At 34.4% G+C, this 19,662-nt stretch overlaps 2 protein-coding genes across 3 annotated transcripts in view; both read right to left on the bottom strand.

Annotated features, from left to right (window-relative positions):
• Nucleotides 1–902: 902 nt before the first annotated feature.
• On the bottom strand, nucleotides 903–11,485 carry LOC110027405 (dnaJ homolog subfamily B member 4-like). Its single transcript, XM_020728820.1, is given in 5 exon segments — nucleotides 903–1,399; nucleotides 2,767–3,031; nucleotides 3,034–3,181; nucleotides 4,136–4,327; nucleotides 11,416–11,485. Coding segments are annotated over 5 exon segments (1,074 nt in total). The 5' UTR covers nucleotides 11,437–11,485; the 3' UTR covers nucleotides 903–951.
• LOC110027404 (nudix hydrolase 20, chloroplastic-like) overlaps nucleotides 4,256–19,662 on the bottom strand; it is a 73,478-nt gene continuing 58,071 nt past the window's right edge. Inside the window, exons 7-10 of one of the 2 annotated variants that reach the window (XM_020728819.1) lie at nucleotides 18,540–18,655; nucleotides 12,482–12,602; nucleotides 11,416–11,496; nucleotides 4,256–4,327 (exon numbers count right to left, since the gene is read on the bottom strand). In XM_020728819.1, the coding sequence (XP_020584478.1) occupies nucleotides 11,427–11,496; nucleotides 12,482–12,602; nucleotides 18,540–18,655 (307 nt within the window). In that variant the 3' untranslated portion in view covers nucleotides 4,256–4,327; nucleotides 11,416–11,426. Of the gene's footprint in view, nucleotides 4,328–8,935; nucleotides 9,131–11,415; nucleotides 11,497–12,481; nucleotides 12,603–18,539; nucleotides 18,656–19,662 lie in introns of those variants that run through there. The other variant, XM_020728818.1, reaches the window with a different exon arrangement.

Here is a 19,662-nt window from a genome sequence, read left to right as displayed (position 1 = left end):
GTGAATACTCATGAATGAGCAAGCTGGAGCTTAATAAACGGTTTATAAATTGAGCCTGACAAGTTAACAGTCCAAATTAGGAGTAGGACTAGTCAGGACTAATTTGCTAGCTCCCATTTGACTTGTTAGCTCATGATCTGGCAATATAGAAAAAAAAAATACTATTTATCATTTTATTATTGTTTTATAGCACTATCTTAAAATAATATATATATATATATATATATATATATATATATATAATAAGTTGAACGTATAAACTTAAGTTGAAGATTGAACTTTATAAAAATAATCAAGTTCAAACAGAAGATGACTTGGCCCAAACTCTTTCATGATTATAATTTTTACATTTGTGTTTACCAAGATGATTATTGATTATTGATTATAATTGTAGGCAACATTAAAATTCAAGATCATGAAAATTTTGAGAGGCATTTACTTGCATGGTACACAATTCTTGCACATTTATCTAAGCCTAAACACTCTTATTTACATGCATATAGCTCAAATTAATGACATGACACTAATTTGAAAGTGAAATGTACTTTTTTTTTCCTTTTAAATGTGATTTTTTTATTTAAAATAAAAAAAAATAAAAATGAAGAATAAAAGGAAAATGTAGCAATTTGGCATATAAAATAAAATGATATAATAAAAAAATATTTATTAAATCAAATTCTCCTTAATCAACAGTATAAATGCCATAAAAATAAAAATTAACCCATGTCAAAATTATAATAAGAGAGGCCATTTGGGATCATTTCTAATTTTCGGAATATATGTAGTATGTTATAACATAATTAATTATTTCTAAAAAGGCTCAAAATAAATATTAATTATTTCGAGTGCTTTTAAAAGTAAATTATTATTTTAAAAAATAAAAAAATAATAAAGACAGAGAAATGATCCCAAACAAATCCTAAAGAAAGAAAAACAATTCAGAAATAAAAATTAGACAACTTGACCTGCCAGAATTCGCTTGAGAGCAGATCTTTGATCAGCTGAAAGCCTTGTTGGGAACTTCACATCAAATATGATTTTTAAATTCCCCTTCCTTCCAGGATCCTTGGCTACAGGCATTCCTTCTTTAGCTATGATAAGCTCATAACCAGGGATTATGATATCAGTAACTGGGATGGTTAAATCCCTTCCATCAAGAGAAGTCAGCTTTACTGTAGTTCCTGTTAGAGATTCTAATAATGAAACTTGCTGATGAACAATAAGATCATTTCCTTCCCTTTGGTAGACCTCATGAGGTTTCTCGTCGACTATAAAGACGAGGTCTGCGGGGGCGGAGTTCGCCTGCTCGTTGCCTTTGCCGGCGAAGGTGATTTTGGTCCCCTTTTTCCACCCAGGTTTTACCTCAATTGTTTGGATTTCTGACTCGGGAACTGTTTGGCTGCATTTAAAGTTTGCATTTACATTAGTTGTTAGGATCATTAGGGTTGAGTAGTTTGAAAAAATATGAGTATTGTGATCATTGGGATATCAAACAATGATTGAAGTGTTTGTTTGGCATGGCTTTCCCGGTGCTTTGTTTTGGAAATTGTTGACACGTTCTAGTTCAGCTATCGTTTTCTAGGTGCTTTCTAGAAATTTTTATGGTGAAGATTTGATTTTTATAATCAGATCTGCTAAAGTATGATAGCTATATATATATACTATTAATGACTTGAAAAATTTTGAGTTTCATTCAATAGTTATATAGCCACCTTTATAAAATGCTTAGGTGGATGATAGAAAAGTCGACCGGTTGAAGTGGAGGAATGTATCGAGCCCATTGTGTGATAGAAAAGTACTACTTCAACTAAAGGAAATTTTTAAGATGATGGTGAGACCTACAATGCTTTATGGCTGCGAATGTTGGCCTTTAAAAGAGAAGCATAAAACTAAGTTTAAGTGTTACTGAGATAAGAATACTTAGGTGGATGATAGACTTTTACACTTAGAGACCCAGTGCGAAGCGAATATATCCGTGAAAGAGTTGGTGTAGCTTCAGTGACAAGCAAGGTTAGAGAAAATCGTCTTAGATGGTTTGGTCACGTTATACCATTTGATGATCCGATTAGCAGAGTAGATGTTTTAAATTTGACTTATGTTAAGAAAGATAGAGGTAGGTCTAAAAAGAATTAAAGAAAAATGATCTTTAATTTATTAGAATTAAATGAAAAAAATGACACTGAATAGGACACAATTGAGAAAAAATATTTATGCAGCCGTCCTCACTTAGTGGGATAAAGGTGTTGTTGTTGTACTCACTGTAATTTAATATTTACCAAAGTGTGAAGAATAAAGAAAAACTAGCTTATTAGAGGGAATTGCTGGAGTAACTATGAGAAAGTGTAAACCGAAATTTCAGGATGGAAGCAAATGGGAATAAAGTGTTCTATGATAATTGAGATACTACTATCAATTTCAGTCATACTTAGGAATTGAGTAAAGTGTCAAAATAGTTTCCTGCCTATTTACATGGGGTCATTTTAGCCTCAGAGTATACAAAAATGACAAATTATTACCTAGAATTTGGAGGGGGGGTTTAAAATTGACACTTTTGTACACTCTGGGATACAAATGATTACCTGACTAAATTAACACTTTTGTAGACTCTGGGATTAAAATTGAGCTCAAAAAAGATTCCAGGGGTTATTTTAACACTTTTCTATTTAGAAATGAGATATTAGATTATACTTTGATGTAAATTTCATTGCAGCACAAAAATCAACCAACATAGAAGGCAGAGAATGAAAAAAGATGAATAAGGTTTACCCATTTTCTTTAATGACATTTCTTGAGATCTTCATTTTTCTCTTCGAACCAATATAAAGCTCCTCAAGGCTGCAAGCCAACTTGGTCTCAACAGCAGGAGCTTTCTTCAGTTGGCTTGCACCACCCCCTCCCACACCTTCGCTGTAAGAACGGAAAACATTCTCAGTTCCTGTGACCCCACCATAGAATCCCCCAGCACCCGCGGACTGAAACCTAGTAGACTTTGCACGGTTCATCGAGCTGAAATCAAATGCCCCGCCCCCGTAAAGATATCTTCGGCATTCCGTGGATTGAAGAAGGAACCTGCAGAGCCATTTGCACCACTACCTCTAGTAGTACCAGGAGGGGGCATGCCCTTCAAACCTTCTTCCCCATGCTGGTCATAGACCGCTCGTTTTTTTGGATCACTCAAGACCTGATAATATCAAACAAGCCACTTATTTCTACAGGTTTTATGCAAAGAAGAAAAGGGAGTCCGAGGGTGGTTATGCAAAAAGTTTTCATTTATGGAATTATTGCTAAGAAAATTAAGTGTATTCAAACTTCAAAGTAAAAGAAAACGGATTATGCATTGACGTTTTTTGATAACACTTTAATAATATACAATACAAAATCCTGACTTGCAGCACATACATTATAAAAGCTGAAACATTGTTTTGTACAGGAAGCATAATAAGAATAGAATTAATAACTATAAACCATTTCGAAATAGAAGGTTATCCCCAGTATAGTATAAGAAGCGTTTCTTTAACACTCCCTCTCAAATTTAGAATGTAGGTTGATAATGCCTAATTTGTTGAGAAGAACAGAAAATTGTGAAAGCATAACGGCTTGGGAAAGATGTCTACTGGTTGGCTGGTTGTGGTTACACAAATCATCCATCTCTCTCTTATTCGTTCTCTATGATATAAAGTCTTTACCGGGTTGTATGTACTCACAAACAATACAAGACCCTACGTCTCAAAAGAATTCAACAATAAATAAATTGTCCATAGTTCGGAATCATGAATACATTTCATCCATTCTGATTCCATAATTCTAATAAGAAAAAAAAAAAAAGATAGAGACATCAAGAATTATTCATCCAGTGATTCATCCATTCTGTAATTTGTTTTAAATGCCAGTTCCAAAATTAAAAAAAAAACACAAAAATGCAACACAAAAAGATTATTCATCAGTAAATCCAGACTTTACAGAATGCAATGAAATGTACATCTTGCACCTAGATCACATTTATTCACCAGAAAATCAATATTATATCAAAATACGAATCACAACACCGGAGAAATTATTAGATGCGGAGGCTTCGCAGAGCTTGAAATACTCAACTCAATCAAAAACTAAACAAATAAAAATACTGAAAAATAACCTCATAAGCTTCGGAGATCTGCTTAAACTTAGCCTCGGCTTCCTTCTTGTTCAAGCGATTCTTGTCCGGATGCCATTTCATCGCCAGTTTCCTGTAACTTTTCTTGAGATCGTTATCGGTCGCATTCTTGTCAACTTTCAGAATATCATAGTAATCCAACCCCATCACGACCCCAAAAAAATCCCGCCCGATCTGTTAAATACAGTAAAAAAAACAAAACCCTAGTTAGCTCACATTCAATGCCGATTCATATCAAAAGAACAAACACAATCAAAATTGCGCTAAACTCTGTCTATCACTACAATTACTCGGGATAAGGAAGTTTGGCGAACAAATTGAGAGTTCCGGAGAAGAGAAAATCCGCAGAGAGGCGAATATTTCTATTTTGGAGAGAGATAAATTTGCTGGAGAGATGCCGCCACTCTTTATATCACCCAATCTCTATAAAAAAATATTAATTCAGGACTCCCACCTAGAGCTACATGTGAAGTCCAATAAAATTACGTCGTGGAGTTGATCGGCCCGATAACACAAGAAAATATTCCCCTCACATTATTTATATGTTATTATGTGTTATTCAGGTGTTATTGTGTGTTATTCAAGTATTATTGATATATTATTGTGTTATAATAATACCAAAAATATTCTCATAACATAATAATATCTGAATAACATACACTAACACATGAATAACACACAATAACACCTGAATAATACGAAAAGAATATTCCCTTGTGTTACCTGACCGATCACCTCTACGACATAATTTCATTGCTCCGCACGTTGTTAGATATGCATTACTCTTTCTAAAAATAAAAAGAAAAAAAAAAGTATTGCATAAAAATTAATTACTTATTTAATCTAAGGCTATTGATGTCATATTTATTATTATTGAAATTTGTAATAATTATGCATTTGATCAGGCTTTTTTTTTTTTTTTGCTTTTTGTTTTCTAAAATATATATTTTTTTTTTCCAACTTGATGCCTTAAACTCATAATTATAAATTAAAAATAAATTTATTATTATTTAATGAAGCTAGTTCGAATATCCTGATGAACTTCAAGGGTGCATTTCATAAAGTCTCAAATAATCATAAATTTGCACACTTTATAAAGATACATACAAACAATTATCAAAATTATGGTGGGTTATATTACAATTATTGCATTTGTGTTTAATTGTATCAAGACTTTCATCTCCAATGTTATACCACTTATGATTATACTTACCTCATAACCACTTTAATTTAATGTAATAATTGTACTCTTATGATATAATTATAAGATTGCAATTTCATTACATAACTAGTATTTTGGGTGTGTTGTGTAAATTTTTATTATTTTTGACCAATATGTGTTTGCATGAGTTATGAATTAAGTATGATATAAATTTTAATTTATTTGTCGGAAGATATTTTATTTAATTTTTTTAAAAAAAATTAAAATAAAAGGATATTGCAAGTAATATTTTCATTAGTAAGGTAGGCCTGCACCGCGTGTGTTGCGCACCTACCGGGGCTCCAAAATCAATGCAGATCATGCTTGCATGATCTATAGAGAATGGCAAGATGTTTGGAGCATCTAATCCATAAAATATACATGGTTGTAAAATATATATGAAGGAGGGTAAGAAAATAAATTAATATTAAGAAAATTTGTAATAATTTCGCTATTTTTTTTTCTTTTTTTTAGCTTTTAAAATTAAAAAAAAAGAGTGATTTCATCAAAATTTAATACTTTAAACTGTCAGTTATTAAATTACAAATCATATATTTATCTATGAATACAGAAGACATTACTACAAGGTCATTGTATATCGAAACACAACCATTCATATTTGAGAAAAAAGGTTTATATATACAGAACAACAAGCAGAATCCACAACATAAAAGAATATACATAATATCTGAAAAAATAGCTATATATATATATATATATATATATAAGATAGAAATATTAATAAACTTTAAGGGTCCCGGAGGCCCATAAAACGAACTAAGCTAAAATGGTTGAACTTAGCGCACCAGCCGAAGTGGACGAATTGAACCCATCATTTGAGGTGATCGAACTGAGTCTACCAACAGAAGTGGTCGAGCTAAGCCTACTTGCCGAAGTGGTCGATCTAGTCTGGGATGAACCAACTATAGAAGAAGATCATTTCTACATACAAAGACAAATCTTTTCACCAAGAATCATGGAAATCTGCAGTACCGTCCATCCTCATTAAAGCGTCATTTGACGTCCACATCACAATCTTTTCACCAAGAATCATGGAAATGTGTAGTACTGTACAAGAGGTAATTTATATTTCTCTTCATCCTATATCCTCTTTTGTATAAGGGGGAGGACTTAGAAGAAAAAGGGGGCTCTCTCGAAGAAAGAGAAGAGGAACTATTTTTTCTTGATCGTTTACCATGGACTTAGAAAAGGAAACAAGAATACGAACGCTAACAATATATCCACCATCTTCTTTTGTACATTCCTCATAAAATAAGATCTGTTATATGAGCTTACGAACAATATTGTTTCATACGTCCTAAAAAAACTCAACATCCTAAAAAGTACGATGAGCGTGAAGTACAAATTCAAACCTTACAAAAAGATCTTATTGATTGTGAAGAACAATCTTAACACACCAAACAAAAGAGTTAGGAAATAGATGTTGAGAGCTATACAAGACATGAGAGAAGAAACCTCCAAATCACGTTCTAGATCACATTCTAGAACACAAAAAACATCATTAGGTTCAATGGCTCGTAGAAAAAAGATCTTCTAAGTGATCTAGAAGGCCCTTCGTTTGAGGCTGGAAAAAGAAGAAGAGGGACGAAACCTACAACCCTAAGCGTGGCTCTTTTGAATCATCAGACGAAAGAGCCATAAGAAAAAGAAGGCAATGACCAATGGAGAACTTATTATTAAGAGATATAGAGGAACTTGAAGCAACAAGGAAGTTGAAGATTCCATCCTTAGAATCATATAAAATGAAGTCGGACCGCAGTGACCATGTAGATTCTTTTAAGTCGGTTGTATTTTTGTTAAGAGAAAATGACACTATAAAATGTTGTTTAATTTATGACATTAAAAGAATTTGCTTTGTGTTGATTCAAGTACTTACCTACACGAGTCATCACCTCTTTTAGAGAGTTTAAAAGAATGTTTGAAGCCTAGCTCGCTAGTACATAAAAGTCATCAAAGAACTCTCAAGCTATTTTAAACTTTTGAAGTCAATCATGTTTCAGTTCATTTTGTAAAGTCAGGTCGACAGCCTGTCTAATTGTCGTCCTAAGGTTCCTTTTTTTTAGGAGCCCTCTTACTCGAATCATAAGAACAATTCAGAGAAGAGGAGGGATAAAAAAATAGGGAATTAAGATAGAGACTAAGCAGACAAATTTGTAAAGAACCTGAAAAGCTCATGTGAAGTAAAACTCATGCAATAGGTCAAGGGCGTATTTTCAAATAGAATCAGATCGAGACACCTTGAACCGAACATCTATGAGAGAATACCAATGTAAGCTACCAAATTTGTATTTATTATGGGTTCAAGGGCACCATCAAAGAAACATATCCCTTTGGTTAAATACAACTAGGAGGATGCCCAAATATACTTTCGATTAAAAGAGTCATGCTTAAATTTTAGTGATGATTAGTGACAAGGTGTCACAAAGGATAGTTATCTCATAAGAGTGTCCCGATGTCTTCAAAGCTCTAGCTAAGCCACATAACAGAGAGTGAGCCCCTCACGTTCCCAAATGGGTAATAGCTCATCGACGAATGAGGCCTATGAAATAATCGGGTTCGTAGGGTCCACACTATGCTTTTAGGTCTGACCGGGAGGGTGAATCCCTATATCCCAAACAAGATCTACGAGATGACATCTACGAGGAGAGTAATTCTAGTTTGGTAGAGATAGTCGGGTCAAGATACCACAAATTTATCATCACAAGCAATTATGATATTAAGTTTATCTGGTCGTGAAGGTAGTCGTCCCAACACGACTTGAGAACCTTTGTCAGCAATCTATGAATTGTGTTGTCCAAGGAGAACTTAGTAGCCCTAAGTTCAAGAGAAAGAAACTCTTAAGTCCTATGACCCTATGCAGATAGGAAGAGCAGAGGTTGAACTTATACCTGCCAAAATGGTGAGGAAGCAGCTGGAGAGAAAGAGAAGGGAGGCATAACTCAAATTTAGAGGCGCTCCCACAAAAGACTTATTTCCTATCTGAGTCGAGGAAGCCTCTATCACCCTAAGCACCCGAGACAACCTCATAAGTAGAAATCTTATGTTTGGTTAAGCTGGTTGAAGAAGCGCGAGTGCTTCTACTCGGGACATGCAAAAATGATGTAGAATTCATCAAGTCCTAATATGAAAGACCTATTAGTATGATTGAGGTGAGAGTCATGCAAGGTAAAACCTTTTTAAATATAACCCGGAGGCCATGCTGGAGAATAAAAGCAGATTTTGAAAATCTTGTAATGTTTTAATACTAAATTTTGATTAGCCTTAATCTTTTATTAGGATTTTGTAAAAAAAAATATAATTTAAGGTACTTAGAAAGCCTAAATTACATTTGCACACTATTCCCAAATAAGCCACAAATCATAAAAGGAGAAACTGGCAAACATACAACATAAAGTAAGAAAAGCAAGCCAAATATAATGAATAAAAGGCCCAAATGATGTCGGGTCAACAATATATCCTAGAAAAGCAAATTACGGCAAGACACATCATATACATACCTGACCCTAGCGCTACATCAAATAAAAATAAGAATTAAGGTACGAGACATGAGTCATCATCTCTTAGTCATCCCCGTGTGTCTTGAAACCCGTGTCCATACCTTATTTCTAATACAGTCTCGAGCCAATGGACTCTAAAAAGTACATGATATAAGTAAAAAAAAAAGACTTAAACTGCAAAACAACGGGGTTAGTACATGATAAAAGACATGCAACATAATGAGCCCATGTTTGGTGTGAGGAGAGCTAAGCAAGCACCTGCACAAAATGCGTTAGTTTAACTTATTAATACTCCTCCCTGTTGGACATGACTCCCTGCAAGAAAACTATATACTAGTGTGCATGTCTCAAACTCCGACAAACACACAAAACAACAAGCAAATGATGTCTAACTAGGGCAACTAAACTAACATAAAACTATAGTTAGAACATCGAAATGACTACCTAACACCCTAAACCTAGCATGATACACCATCTAACGCATAGTGTCCTACTCACAACAACTAAGTGTGTGCAATGTGTGGGCAGAATACGCATATTGATCTTGATATGGTAACTTGCATTGCTCACCGAGATATCCTTGTCAACAATGGCTCGTTATCGCACCGCGAAAAACAAGTCACTCAACTAAAGAGTCTATTCCGTCATCGAAACAAATGAGGAAAACACATGCAGATGTACAATGATCGAGTGTGTACAGTGATGCAATACAAAATTTATAAGAGTACAGATGACGTGCACTAGATATGTTCAAAGAATGAGGAGCGTGACCTATGCTAAGTGACATAATGCAAAGAAAGAATGTGCAGGAGCACAAGCACTATGCACTGGATCGGTTCAGAGGCTAAGGAGCATGACCCACACCAGTGGCATAGTGTGAAGCACTTTCGACGTTCCCAAGTGGTGTCGTAAGAATTGGAGTGACATAATTCACGTTAAGGAGAATTACGCACCGAGTAGGCTTGATGTGCAAGCTATCCACAAAGTGAATACATGAGTGTCCAAAGTGAAGGGTGTGACGACACAAACCCATATGTAGACCTCAAGCATGCAAGTCATGAAGCATGTGGGACGTTAAGCAAGGCAAACATGTAAGAGTGTAAAGTGGAAGTACAGGCACCTGCAATGAAGTGTAGAGTGACTTTAGGATGCAAAAAGTAGACATGAGTAATGTGCCCATGTGAGGCACAACTACTTGACATGAGCATATGAGGGCATATGCTCACAAGTGCACGACAGGGTGCAAGTGTGGATGTGCTAATGCAGACAATGCGAAAAACATGCATACATCATAACATGACTACCAACAATATTCTTCCATAATAACGTTACTACCAGTCAAGGGTTTACAAGAGCACTGAATCTCTCTGCTGACTATTATGATATCATTATTACTCTAGACAATGTACAAAACATCATTAAAAAAAAAATATTCATTAAAACTAACTCTCAAGCCTTTTAGCCAAACATGACATTTATTCAGGATATGTACATATCTACATACATGGTATTGTACATAAACATATACAACCTCATAGTCTGACTGAGGGGCGAACCCCCTTCCAGAAACATGTGCAATTCGACCCTACGCAGAGATCAAACCCTCGACCCGAGGGACTTACATCAAAGACTGCAACCAATGAGTCAGGCTAAGGCACATACATACATATGTATGTGTGTGCGTGCGTGTGTGTATAACGCACACACACACACATGCGCACGCACCCCCGTCCCTGCCCGCCCATGTGCACGCCCTTGCCAAACGCGCATTCACACACAAACACACAGATATATACTTACATACATACATACAAATACATACTTACATGCATACGTGGATGAAAAAAGGGACAATCAAATACATGGAACTCGAAACTTGATTATTCACGAAATAGTGCCCTCTTTAATCATACTTTCAAATTCTCACTCAAATATTAAAATTCATAACAAAATCTTAACCAATACTTTTTATTCTCATCACATTCACATTGATTTAATTGTAACACGCGTAAATGCACCGATTTGATAGTTAAAAAAATTACTATGTTGCTAGTTTTACAAACAGCAAAATTTCAAAGGCTATGCATGCACTCATCCTCAAGAAAATGCAAGAATAAGTATGCTTCAAAACAAATAGCAGCAGCGCCAAAAACATAGATGAGCCTGATTAGTTGGAATTTTTAGGACTTGAAGAGCAAATAGTAACAGGGGTATTTACATACAACACAACTCTTATGTATTTATAAATCTAACACCTAAAGTATCATATACATCCGCACAACACTCAAATCTTTAATGTCAAATCAAAAATACCACTTTTACATTTTAAAAGTGAAATACGTCTTTTCATATATAGGTTTATGACACTAAAGTATTATAAATATAAATACAAAAGTTTAGGTATTGGACATGTAAATAAAAAAGAATTGTCTTGTATGTAGGTAAATTTCTCATATTATTAAATATACAAATTTTAACCTAACCAACAATAAGAAGACACTACAATAATTGCACATTTTGAAACTTGAAACAGAACAACTTGCCTTAATAAGGTTCAAGAGCATATTCCACTCCTCAAGCTATGCAATAGCGATAAGTAACCGATGTCATCTGGATTAATGAACCTGCATGATTACAACTTTTAAGTAGTCATCTGATGAAGGACAATAAGGATGCAATGCAAAAGCAGAAAAAATTAAATCTTCACCAACCAATCAACTTGAAAACTAACAAGAGGACAAGATATTAATGGAATAGCGAGAATTATTGAAAGAATATGTGAAAAAATAAGGAGCAACAAGAATTGAATGATTTCATAAGATCTTTATGGAATGAGTAGACATCCAATATGTAACTTATGATAATTGAAGGCAGTTTTTTACTACATTGAATCCTCCTTCCTTGAAAGTCCTTTTAGAATTATATAATCACACTCTTAACTAAGGGAAACATTCAATCGGTTAGGATGGATCAGTTTTCAAATTATTTAAGCTGATTGCAACCAAAATCCAATATTCAAAGAACCAAACAAATCAAAATTCCGATAAAACCGACCAAAACAAAATTTAATTTGGTTTAAACGACCCAATCATGAACAAACCAAAACTTAATTATTTATTAGATTTTGGTTATGAACAAATATTATGAATTGTATTTCTTACATGTTTAATATCAATTTAATCTAATGAATCGTCGATTTTTTTCAATCAAATGTTGCGTAGATTGTAAACCTTGATTTTTTTCAGTTTGTTTTGAAATGAAATTAAAATAGAATATGAAATTTTAATTACATTTTAGTTTTTTTTTTATTTTAAAACCGAATATTAAGATGTTAAAATAAAAACCGAAATACTTTTTTGAAACATAATTGAATCAACCAAATTTGTTCAGTTCACTTTGGTTTTTCTATTTTGACCAAATAATGCACCCGTTACTCTCAAAAAGTCAATCTCTTGGAATAGAAAGAAAATAAAGAGAACGATATCAAGAGCACTCCAGCAATCTCATTCAACAACCGCAAACTTTTAATTTATTAACAAAAAAAAAGGTGGTATATACAGACTTTGAGCAATAACCAAACCAAGAAAAGGAAGAGGAGAGGATGCATACCCATGTCTGAAGAGAAAATCAACAATGACGAGTGAACAGTTTGGCTTAAAGAACTCAGTTCTTCGAACAATGTTTGCAACATGAGCTACTGGAATCAGTTTGAAGCTATCAACCTCGCCATCTGCAAAGTACCAAATAAGAAATTGTTCATTAATTATTTGTTTTTTTTTCTACCATTTATGCAATTATCTGAAATTGAACATCAATTATATATGCATGCAACAATTAAGATAATTCATGCAAAGTGAGCAAATAGCTTTACATAATAACAACGCAATGGTAAAGTGCGCACGCTTGTTTAAGTGTCATTTAGAGTACTATATATTGTAAAGGTGATATAATTGCCGAATGCCCGAGGTGCTAAGTGACATGGAGAAATATTTGCGTACGTGAGACGTACGCAGAGCTGCGTACGTTTTGTGTACGTTAGGGTAGGTTACAGGGAGGGTATTGGGGGTTATATCCTCGTTATACCCCCTGTAACCTCCATGTAACTTACCTGTAACTAGTAAGTTACGCGTTTCTATTTTTATATATTTCTAAGTTACATGGAGGTTACAGGGAGGTTACAGGGCTATAACGCGGATATAACCTTCAATACCCTCCCTGTAACCTACCTGAAGTACTCAGTGTTGCGTACGTCTTATGTACGCAAATATTTCTCAGTGACATGAGGCATTAAAAAGAAATAGCTATCAACTTATAAATTTATTTTAGAGGCATTTACATACGTAGCACACAATTCTTATGAATTTACATGTCTCACACCTAAACTTACATATTAACATATATAGTACTCAAATCTTTAATATCAGGACAAAAATAACACTATTACCACTTTTCAAAAGTAAGATACATATTTTCATGTATAAGTTTAAAGCACCAAAATATATGGAAGTTTAGATGTGATATATGTAAATACATAAGCTGTGTGCTATGTATGTAAATTTAGCTTTATATAAGGATAATTATTAAAGAGCATAAAATGATAATAATTGTGTAAAATGCATCGTGCAAAAGAATGAGATTTCTAGTTTCACAATATTCAAGTTTAAAAAACCTGTTTAAGAAGATGAAAAAATTTGTAAGCATCGCCTAGGCAAGTTTAATCTTAATATCTATCCCATCTTCGTCCATCCACGTTGTCTTCCATAAAACTAGATATATCTATTCATTTGTCTCCTAAGAGTCATCCTCAAAATCATGAATATTTACTTATATAAAAATCAAATCTATTGTAGTTACATTGATCTAACTTCCTGCCTAAACCACATACTTACATTGAGCTAACTCAACCCAAAGCCCCGGTCATGAAAAGTAAACATTGAGCTAATTCATCAGAGCCAAGGTTTATAATTAATGTTATCTTGATGAAAGAACAAATATGATAATTATAAGAAAATTTTAGTAATAATAAAAATTAAAAATTAAAGTTAATTCAAATTAATAATTATATCCATTCAGGCAAAGAGATACACTTGAAATTATAGAAGAAGAAAGTTCAATAGAAAACAATGAAGTACAATCGACTATAAATGTGAACATGAATGTCCTGACCCGGATGATTGCATCGATGACTTAACAGATTGAGGAGTCCAAATCGCAATCTATCGGAAGTGATATAGTCGCTGTGAATAAGTACATAAAGAAATTTGAAGATTTACGTCCATCATTGTTTAAGAAAACTAAAGATTCAATTGAAGCAGGGAATTGGTTGATGTGAATTGAGAATATATTATATAGTATGGTCTGTCCGTATGAAAGATGAGTGTCGTACGTTAGCTACTTTTGTGTTGGATGGAGAAGCTGAAAGCTGGTGGCGTGGGCAGCATTAAGACAAGCTAGGAGACATACCCAATATGATGGCTAGTTGAGAGGAGTTCGTAGAGCTATTCAAAGAATGGTTTGTACCCCAATCCGCTGGGAGACAGATGCAGAATAAATTCATCAAGTTGGTGCAGGGAAAGAAGATAGTCATACAGTACGAAGCAAAATTCAATGCACTGTCAAGATATGTTCCACAGTTGATCGCCATTACAGAAGAAATGTGCTAGAAATTCCTTTCGGGATTAAAGAATTCGATCAGACAGTCATTGGTGCCTTCGGAGATCGATGAATACTCGCTATTAGTGAAATGAGCTAGAAGAGTGAAAATTGATGATCAACTTACTAAAAAATATAATGAGATGCACAAGAAGAAGAAGAATATTGATGAGGAGAACATGAAAATCAATCGGAGAGATCCAATGAGAAAAATCCAAGTACAATTCGAGTGGATTTAGCAGAGATACAACTCATAGTACTATAGTCACTTGCAACAAATGTGTAAGACAACATAAGTGTGAATGTTTGATGGGCTCTAACACTTATTATTAGTGTCGTCAATCTGATCATATAACAACAAATTGTCCACCGTATTTGGCCAGAAGAGCACTAAAAATCAAAAACATGTGAAACTATTTCATGGAATATTACAAGGGGGCAAAAAAGAATAGTTTATAGCTTCAACTCCTACTAAAGTTCAACCAAGGCAACTTATTCGATCTCGAGTTTATTCCCTTACTCAAAGTGAGCCTGAAGAACGTACTGCTGTGATGATGATAAGATTTAATGAATTCGGCGTTTTCTTATAGATAAGGGTATTTTTCATAGCATATTTTCTTACTTCAGTAAATACGTGTTGTTATCTAAAGTATAGTTGAGTTTCCTTGTATCGGTCTTTACCTTACAGCGATTACTTTTCATTTTAATGAATGACCCTTAATTTTCAGCCTGAAATTTATGGATAGCTAATATTGACTTACTTAATGAAATGTGAATTGTGGCTCATTTTTAAATTTAGAGAACAAAATTTTTGTAATTAAGGAAGATTGTGATGCCTTGTTTGAAATACCCAAGGGAATCGAAGAGGGGAGGAAGTGAGTAGGAAACCGAAAGGGTAAAATTGCTCTATAAATTGTTGTAACGACTTACCTGAAGGTCGGGCGGCTTTGTTGAAGGAAAAAACTGCAACACCTGTCAAAGTTTTGAGAAAAAATAGACTGAAATCTGAATAGGCTCGGTTGCCTTTTCTCTTTGCTTTCATTCCATTAAATAACAATCTTACAATCTATTTTAGGTACAAAATAAAATGCATATAATCTATTTTAGATAACTTAATAATACATATTCTTAATCAAAATATTCAGCTAAAAGGGAAATACATCAGAATAAAGATATTGGAAATAAGAAGTTTCTAATTATAAAAAATTATTAATTTAGCTGCCTAATTTTCATTCTTCCTGATTGACATCCCTCCTCAAATTGATGATGACTGATCAGGAAACATCAATTTGCCAACAAGAAGCTGATAACATTGTCGGGACAAAAAATCCTCAAGTCGTTAGTGTCCAAGCCTCAAAGTGCTGAAGCATGAAAATACCAAAGCCTAAAAATGGCGAAACCCAAAAGTGTCGAAGCCCGAAGTCTGAAAGTGTCGAAGCCCAAAAATGTCGAAGCCCAAAAAATGCCGAAGCCTGAGAATGCTGAAGCCCAAGAATGTCGAAGCCCGAGAGTGTCGAAGCCTAAAAGTGTCGAAGCCCAAGAGTGCCGAAGCCCGAGAGGCCGTAGCCTGAGAATGCCGAAGCCCGAGAGGTTGAAGCCTAAGATCGATGGTTTGCCGAACCCGAAACCGAACTCATCGATCTAAGGAGTGTCGAAGCCGAAGCTTAAGCGGACGAAGCGAAGCATAAGAAGCAGTCGAAGATGCCACAGAAGCAACAATGCCTAGCGAAAAAGATCCAAATTAGACAAATAATAATACAAACATAACAACCCTTTTCAACCCAAGAATCTTTGCTGCTTTCGCCTAAATCTTTCCAGCACCAAATAAACCACCAAACCAAGAAGAGGATGATAAAGAAGCAGCACCGACATCATTTGCCATCACAGCAGGTGGCATAGTTGATGAACGAATCAAATAAAAGAAATATTTCCTCCCTTCCCGCAAGAAAGCTGGCGAGAAGGAAGTCTTGAAGGTCCTTCAACGACTACCGGTGATTAGGGCAAAAACTACCGGCGATTAGGGCAAAAATTTGTCTCTGATACCATGTCAAAGTTTTGAGAAAAAATAAGCTGAAATTTGAATAGGCTCGATTGCCTTTTCCCTTTTCTTTCGTTCCATTAAATAACAATCTTACAATCTATTTTAGGTACAAAATAAAGTGCATATAATTGATTTTAGATAACTTAAATATTCTTAATCTAAATATTCAGCTAAAAAGGAAATATATCAGAATAAATATATTAGAAATAAAGAAGCTTCTAATCATAGAAAACTCTTAATTTAACTGCCATATTTCCATCTTTCATGATTGACAACACCCCGGTCGATGGAAGGAAGACGTGAGTAAGAAGCTCTCGTAAAGTGTTGGTGCAGAGCAGGAGAGTGCAGGAGATCATCCTACACACGCAGTGACTTGATCCCAAGCCCTAAGCTGAAAGAGGAAGGTCGTGTGCGTTGTATCGAGCCGCAATTAAAGGAGTAAACTTGTTGTTTAATCCCGATATTTTTTATACGTAAGGATTTATGAAGTTGATACCACTACTTGAAGATTTTAATCCCCGGCAATGACACCAAAAACTTGATCCCAAGCAAAGTAAGATTTTAATTATATTTTTAAATAGTAGGGATTCTACGCAAGTATACGTAACGTTATCAAGTAATATAGAGCTTTTGAATAAGCCCCGAATACCGATCCCACAGAGATCGAGGTTAATCACAGTGGCTTTCAAGAGAAGTTCTAGTCTAGAATAACATGCCCTAGCTTGGAAGGTCGATAAAGGTTTGATTTTGATTATATCCTACAATTATCACTATAATAATAATTCTACTCCTAAACTAAAATACTTAGTGAAAGTCATAAAATGGGGTTTAGTATATTAAAAGTACTCTTCCTCATACAATGAAATTAGTGAAGTGTAAAAGTAAAACAAGTAGTGAGAGAGATTGTACAAATAAGAGAAATTATATTCCTTACCCTTACTAGAGATGTTATAAAGAACATTGGTTAATCTAAAGCTTTGTCGAGAGCTTTCGGTGTTGGCTTTGGGTGGATCGCGCAAACACAAAAGTTTCTTTGTCGAACTTCAAGAAACTTCAGATTCTTGGTTTATTGTGATCTCATCATTGCTTCTCTGAGGGCTAAATTTTTGTGGATGAATGTGTGGCTAGAAGAGTAGTTTCAAAAATCTTCGTGCATAGCGATCCCGACGTTGCACTTCCTGTCGGTTGGATCATGACCAAAGCAGAAGAAGACAGATCGGCTGAAGAAAATATTGTGCGCAAAGTCTTTGTGCATCTTTCTTTCCGATAAAGAAGAGAGACTCTACCAATTTGACAAATAGGGAAGCGAGCGAGGCTTTGAATCAACCGTTCCAACTTGGAGTTTCGGAGGTCTCGTCTGTGGTGATCCCATGGTTGTATTTTTTATTAGCCCTAACTGTGATCGTCTCACCAATCACATACAAGAGACAAAGAAGGGATTTCGATTTGAACAGGGAAGGAGACGAGCGGGACAATAGTTTTTGTGGTATTTTTTATAATTGGCCTGATCTAAACTCTCCAAGGGCTTCGAACTAGCTCTTAACAAGGGAATAAAACTCTCCAAGGACGTCGAATTAGCTCTTAACAAGGAAATAAACAACGAGAGCGGTTATTCGGTGAACCGACCAGAATCAGACAGAAATTTTAATGTTATTTTATTTCCCTTTTTTTTTCCTTTCATTTTGTATTGTTTTATTTTAGGGGTCAACAAAAACTTACTTTGGGAATTCCACTCATAAGTGAAGTTAAAAATGAGGTTTGGACTACAACACCAACCCACATGGAATTCAACCCTACATTTCCCTTAACTGCAACAATTAAAAAAATCACATTACAGTAACACCTTGTTAATAGTTTAAATGAGATGCTTACATCGCAAATGAGGGTAAATGTTTAGGCAAGCAATATGGAGAAACAAAAATCATGCGGCAAGGAAAATTTTCACTAGCACAAAAGTGAAGCAGTAAAGCTCGCCTTCATTCTTAGGAACAAAATCAGATGAGAGTTCAAGATCATAGCAGAAAAGTACATCTCTCTTAAATTTGTGCCCTTCAATGTCCACATAGGACACTGCTCCAACAGAGATAGCTCTATGAGAAAAATGCAAAATTGTTAACAATTGTTCAGTATTTAAAACATAAACTCGTAAATGCACAACAATTGTTAACTCATCAACAATACTAGATATTTTTTATTATTTAAATAACAAGTATAAGAATATAAAGAATGTAATACAAATGATGTCAACAAAATATATTTATAGTGCTGTTTGAAAACTTAAACATAAATGACGCCAATCCTAATACAAAGTTAGCATGCACATAAATTTTGTTTAATTTAACTTATCACAATACTTGGATCGGCAATTCATGAAAAAAATTTCGCTTAATATAAGACAAAATAATTTTAATAAATTGAACTTTAGTGCAAGGCTGATTTTATTGGAAGAGATTACGGCCAATGGACTTAATTTTAAATTTAGAAATTTAATCCAAATGGAAATCCATAGATACATTGCCCTTTCCTTCCAAAAAGGTTGGAGCCTCCCCCTCAGTCGCTCTTTGTATTTAAATTCATATGAATAATGCATTACCAAAGAATCAAAAACTCTAGTTTTACCACAATTTAAACCAATAAACTTGAGTCGTGAATCAGCACAGGGAAGAATTGGTTCCAGATTATGAGGATGATTATCATCTTCAATCTATTTTACATTTGAATTGCATGCTCCAAAGACTGAACTTACATGTCTAGCCTTCAAACCATGAAACACCTTGTTGACCTCCATTTTCACTATCAGGCTTTCACCAGATGAAGCCTGTATTCATCTATGAGAATGACTTGTGGATTTAGTCGGCATGCATCAAAATTGACTTCACCCATCCTCCATAAAGTCAAATTTAAATTAGACCAGTCCCACTATAAATCAGCTTGATTTTTACCAAAATTGAATATTAACCAATCTAATTTGTAAACAATCTTTTCAACATCTATCCTTTCTCGTTGGCCCTTTCCATCAACTTAGCAACCTATATATAGATTCATAGACATCAATGCCTTCTAGCCAACTTAATCTCAGGACTCAATCCTGTGAATT

The sequence above is a fragment of the Phalaenopsis equestris genome, unplaced genomic scaffold, assembly GCF_001263595.1.
Source record: "Phalaenopsis equestris unplaced genomic scaffold, ASM126359v1 Scaffold000428, whole genome shotgun sequence".
Lineage (NCBI taxonomy): Eukaryota > Viridiplantae > Streptophyta > Magnoliopsida > Asparagales > Orchidaceae > Phalaenopsis > Phalaenopsis equestris.
This window is presented reverse-complemented; position numbering and strand designations above follow the sequence as displayed.